At 47.7% G+C, this 6,000-nt stretch overlaps 1 protein-coding gene across 9 annotated transcripts in view; it reads left to right on the forward strand.

Moving 5' to 3' along the window:
• Positions 1 to 5,785, forward strand: part of MPG (N-methylpurine DNA glycosylase) — a 46,565-nt gene extending 40,780 nt beyond the window's left edge. For all 9 annotated transcript variants that reach the window (XM_043493560.1, XM_038418245.2, XM_043493555.1 and 6 more), the window contains one exon: positions 5,254 to 5,785. In XM_043493560.1, the coding sequence (XP_043349495.1) occupies positions 5,254 to 5,633 (380 nt within the window). In that variant the 3' untranslated portion in view covers positions 5,634 to 5,785. The remainder of the gene's footprint in view (positions 1 to 5,253) is intronic.
• The last annotated feature ends 215 nt before the right edge of the window (positions 5,786 to 6,000 follow it).

The following is a 6,000-nucleotide window of genomic DNA, read 5'->3' on the forward strand; positions in this document are numbered from 1 at the left end:
AGGGCAACGGGGAACCTGACCCAATGACTCCTCAGGTCACACTTGTGCCCCATGAAGGACAGGAGAGCCAGTGTGTCTGAGTCTGAATGGAAACAGGGAAGAGAGTGGAAAATTCCTGCAGTACTCAAAATCAGAACCATAGGGTTAGAAGGGATTGCAAGGTTCATCTAGTCTAACCCCCTGCAAGATGCAGGATTTGTTGTCTAAACCATCCAAGACAGATGAAAACCTCCAGTGAAGGAGATTCCACAACCCCCCTAGGCAGTCTGTTCCATTGGCCTACTGTTCCTACAGTTAGGGTATGTCTATACTACCCACCGGATCAGCGGGCAGCGATCGATCCAGCAGGGGTCGATTTATCACGTCTAGTCTAGATGTGATAAATTGACCCCCTGAGCGCTCTCCCGTCGACTCCTGTACTCTGGCACCGCGAGAGGTGCAGGCAGAGTCGACAGAGGAGCGGCAGCAGTGGACTCTGCAGTGAAGATACCGCTGTGAGTAGGTCTAAGTATGTTTACTTCAGCTACGTTATTCACGTAGCTGAAGTTGCATAAGTGAGATTGTTCTCCCCCCCGCAGTGTAGACCAGGCCTCAGGAAGTTTTTCCTGAGATTCAAACGAAATCTGCTCTGCTGTAGTTTGAACCCATTACCTCCTGTCCTGCCCTCTGTCACAAGAGAGAACTTTTCTCCATCTTTTTTATGGCAGCCTTTCAAGTATTTGAAGACCACTATCATATCCCCCCTAGATCTCCTCTTTCCAAATTAAACATACCTAGTTCCTTCAGCCTTTGCTCGTATGGCTTGCATTCCATCTCTTTGATCATCTTTGTTGCTCGCCTCTGGACCCTTTCCAGTTTCTCTACATCCTTTCTATATACTGGTGACCAAAATTGGATACAATACTCCAGCTGAGGCCTAACCAGTGCCAAGTAGAGTAGTACTATCACTTCCTGTGACTTGCATGCTGTGTCTGCTAATGCAACCTAAATTTGTATTTGCTTTTTTTTGCAACAGCATTGCATTGTTGACTCACACTTAGTGCCAGCGTGATTCATCAGTCCAAAGCTCTGAATCTGACCTGTCCTCTGGCTATTCATCTTTTCTGTAGCAGCAGGTCAGGAGGTGGGCATGCAGGGTGGGAAGAGTGGGGTATAAATGCACTCTGAGAAATTTGCCATTAATCCTGTTTTGAGGTAGAGAAGATGGAACGGCTTTTTGACAACTGGTTCTAGCTCTACAGCTTGATCTGTGGCTGCTCTGCTCCTGGGTGGGTCAGAACTGTCTCGTAACTGATAGTAGTAGTGGCACAGTTCTGGCATGGATGATATTCCTGGGACACACAATCGTTATGCCAGTGTTACTGTCTTAGGGATCAGAGCGCAGCATTATATTTAGAACAGCAATTGGAGGCCCTTCTGGGCCTCCTGAGGGAGAAGGTATTGCTGCATCTGTGAGAGCAGGCGATTGAGGACTAGGCCCTGACTGGCTCCAGATGGTTCAGGCTGCCTTGAGTGTGTGTGAGGGGAGAGGATTCTTGTGGAGTCGGCATTATTGGCTTTGCAGATGTTGGAGATGAGGGGTCCCTGGGTGGCCAGCCGTACAGGGAGTGTTGTGTTTACAGCTCCCTGCACTAATGAGGGCCAGGGGGACCAGTCAGTTCTCTGTGCCTCTCTTTTTCAGGGTACGGACTGGAGGGCAGCACCCAAGTCGGAGCTGCAGAAATCCTGTGGGGAATTAGAGCCTTCCTCTGCCCCATGATGAAGGCCCCATTTTGGGCAGGCTGCATTTACTTCCCACAGGTCTCCAGATGATTCTGCCTTGGGGGCTCTGTTACCTAATTTGTTGGCTGGTTATTGACTCTATTGACTGTTAAGAATTTCCAGTTAGTCACTAATGAACTCTCTGAGTGTTGAAAGATTCTAATCTCAGAACCAGACACGACACAGTTCAGATTTAGTTGGGTCTGGTTGGGAACCTCAGTGTGCACAACGACACACTAAGGCAGGGGTGGGCAAACTTCTTGGCCCAAGGGCTGTTATACCAATAAAACAAAAACTAGCAGGATCTTATTAAAGGGGATAAGGCAAAATGCCTCATTTATTGTGAATACAGAAAGAATCATAGTAAGCAGTCAGTTATAGCTATAACATTCCATTCAATTTCACATTCATTTACACATTCATTCATTCACACACAGATTCTGCAAGGTTGTTATTATAATTACCAGCCTTAGAGTTGCTCTTGCCAAGCCACTGGCCTGGACATGAGGATGGAGCCGAGTCTTGTCAGATGCGCATCTGATGCTCTTGGAGGGTGGTTGCAGAACCAGACTCAAAGTTCTGTTTTTAGGGTCTGCCTTTATAGGAATTCATCCTCATTCAAATCCATAGGTCATGGATTGCTTCGTCATGCTGTTTTCAGATTTGAAGTGATAATCAATCACTGTTCTCACGTTTAAAATGATAGTCCGTCGTGCAGATGGCACAGCAGTGACAGCTTGTAATCTTGTTCTTTGATCTTTTGGTTCTTCATGCTCTCCGTCCTTGGGGTAGTTGGGGGTGGATTTCAGTTTGCCCTACGGGGTCATTTGGTTATCTCCATCCTGCGCATTCATCAGCTGAATGTTCCTGGGTAGTTATTATTTATTAGGCTCGCACTTCAACCTTTTATTACTCATTCAAACATACATTTACAATCACATCCTATTTCACTTAACATAACTATTCTCAAATCATTGGGCATGACAGACTCCAATGAATCTATCCATGCCACTTGTCACACATGAAAAGAAAAAAGCAAGATAGGAATATAAAAGTGGAGGAACAACAAATCTTATTCCTGAATTCAGAAAAAACACATTTGTAACATGTTATCTTATCAGTTTTAGGACAAACTCTTTTGTCTCTGAATGTTTTTCTACAGTTAGCACAGACCTTGCAAACTAACAGGGCTGCTTCACTTAGCACAAATTCAGCAGGCTGAGAGAACCAGCTGAGAGACTTATTTCTTTCTAATACTACAAGCCAAATTCGGGATCTGTACTGGACCATATTTTCCCAAAAATAATTAATTTATTAATTATTACTTTTAATCCAACAGGGCCACATCAGGGTTGCGAAACAGTATGGAGGGCCAGGTAGGGAAGGCTATGCCTCCACAAACAGCCTGGCCCCTATCTGCCCCCTTCCACTTCCCACCCCGACTGCCCCCCCGGGACTCCACCCCCTATCCAAACCCCCGTGCTCCCTGTCTCCTGACTGCCCCCCACCGAACCTCCACCCCATCCAACCGTCCCCTGACCATCCCCCAGGACCTCCTGCCCCTTATCCAACCCCCGTCTCTCCCTGCCCCCTTACCATGCTGCTCAAAGTGGCAGGACAGGCTTATTGGAAAGCCTGAGAGGTGGGCGGATGCAAGCCATGCTGCCCGTGCGGCAGCATAACTACAGGGGAGGTGGAACAGAGGGGAAGGGGCCAGGAGCTAGCCTCCCTGTCCGGGAGCTGAGGGGGCTGGGCAGGTCAGTCCTACAGGCCGTAGTTTGCCCACCTCTGCACTAAGGGCAAACCAAAGCTTTAAATATTTGTATTAGCACAATTAGTAAAAATACAAATGTTCTGAACCAAATGAGAAAGTAGCTGTAATTTAAAACCAAGCTGGTTTCCAGCACCATCCTTGACACATACTCACACCCTTCTCATAGAGTCCTAGTGGTAGGAAACAGGTGGTGTTCCATGCCAAGCGAATCCTGTGGTCAAGATCTTGAGGTTTACATGGTGACTGGGCCTATAATAAGTCTGGAGGCTGCCATGAATATTCATATAAAGGCCAGGTCCACTTGGTCCATAACTGACTTCTTAACCCTAATAACGTCTGGTGTCCTTATTCAGTAGGTTAGTATATGAATGATCCCATTAACATTATTGATATTATCATATATGTCAGTTTCATTGCCAAGACAAGGTTGTGCATTTGCAAATGTTCTGTCCTACAATATCCAAAGTTTGTATCAGTTTGATTGTCTGTGGTACCTGGTGTCATTTTATACAAAAATCCCCTAAAGCAAACTAGTCCCACTTCCCCAATAACTCATTGTTATCTGTTACTGTTATAACTCACTGTTGGGCAATTCACTTATGTGAAGGCTGTTAGGGTGAAGGCTGAAAGCCTTATGCTGCTTAAACCAGATAGCTCATAGGGTATAGACCTTGCAGGCTTCTTGCGTTACTGTTCAGTAAAATACCTCTAAGCTAGTTCTATGGACTATAGCCCTTGGTCAGGGGTTAGAGTGCAAGTGCCCCCTTGCAGTTTGCTGTGTCCTGATCCCCCTTCTCCAGGGCTGGTTGGAGGTGGTACACTCAGCCCTGTGGTGTGTGAATACAAATCTATGGGTTTTGGGGAGCTGCTCCAGCTACCCCACCCTTGAACTCACATGTGGCAGTTGTTCCAGAGTGCTGTGCTGACACAGGAAAACTGTGAACCTCTGAGCATCTCCTGGAGGGAACTCAGCCCACGTCACTCCCTTAAACACTAATGCTAGGAAGGAGGTCAGGGAAAAGCTGGCCGGAGATTGAAATGCATGGTTATAGATGAAACGGACTGAGCCAAGGAGAGTTTGGCCAGTCAGAGCAGGGGAAGGGAGTTTGCTGCCCTTTTCTTTCTCCCCAATCAGTGATTGTGACAAAGCTGACCTGAGATCACTTCAGCCTTGGAATCTGGGAAGGCTGGTCTTATGATCTGAGCACAAGCCTGGCGTTTGGCAGCTAGTCGTTCACTTCCCTGCTCCGCCACAGCCTTCCTGTGTGACCGTGGGCAGTCACTAAGGGTCAGATGTTTAGAGGGACTTAAACTCCTAGTGATTTTCATACATCCATTGATTTCAATTAAGACAGGCCCCGCTCCATGTAGGCATCTAACTCCTTTAAAAGTCTGGTCCTTGGCTCCTCAGTTCCCATGGATAAAACAGGGCTAACAGCACTCACAGGGTGTGGTGGGGATGAATACACAGAAGAATATAAGGCATGCTATACTGGAGCGCAGTACCATTGATAGACTATTGTCCCTCGAGTTGATCAGCTGACCAATGGGTACCAGTTAATAGAAGGATGGGGAGGTGTGTAGGATTTCTCTGAGGGTTGGAATTAGTTGTGTATTGCTCTCAACCCCCTGCACAGAGTAACATATGGCCCAGCCAGCCCGTGGTGAGAGGTCCCCGTAGAGAGCCCATGCTCATGTAAGTTCTTTTTGTTCCACAGGGGAAGGGGCTGCAGTCCTGCTCCGGTCCTTGGAACCTCTGCAGGGCCTGGACACCATGAGGCAGCTGCGAAGTGCTCGGAGGAAAGGATCAGCCAAACCCCTGAAGGACTGGCAGCTGTGCAATGGGCCCTCCAAGCTCTGTCAAGCGCTTGCTATTAACAAGAGCTTTGACCAAAAGGACCTGGCTCATGACGCAACAATGTGGATGGAGCCTGGCTCAGAAGCACCGGGAGAGCAGGCTCTGGTGACTGCAGCCAGAATTGGTGTCAGCTATGGTGGAGAGTGGGCACAGAAACCGCTGAGGTTTTATATACGAGGGAACAAATGTGTGAGTGTTGTGGACAAGAAGATGGAGAGAGAGCAAGCTGCTGCAGAATAGAAGTGTGAGGGTAGCCTGGCCAGGAATGGGCTCTTGGTAAGGCCTGTGCTTTCATTAACTATCAGCCCCAGGCTCTGGCCTGGAACCGGGCTGGGGTGGTGGTGCTGGTTTGGAAGCTGTTTTAATAATAAATGTGCTTTGTTATAATGAAATGAGTAAGATGGGATGTCTGGTCTGGTCAGTTAGCCTGAGAGAGCCAGGCTCACTCCCAGCAGTAGCAAGCTCCTCTGGAGTTTGAGTGACATTGGACTTGTTTTGTAGGCATTCAGGGCAGGGCTCTTAACTCCTAGCTGAAAGCAATGAGAGTCTACACGGCTAGAACCCTTCAAGCATGGGGGGCTAAGGAGGGAGGTTCATAAGTATAGTG

This window comes from Dermochelys coriacea, chromosome 10, assembly GCF_009764565.3.
Source record: "Dermochelys coriacea isolate rDerCor1 chromosome 10, rDerCor1.pri.v4, whole genome shotgun sequence".
NCBI classification, from domain to species: Eukaryota; Metazoa; Chordata; order Testudines; family Dermochelyidae; genus Dermochelys; species Dermochelys coriacea.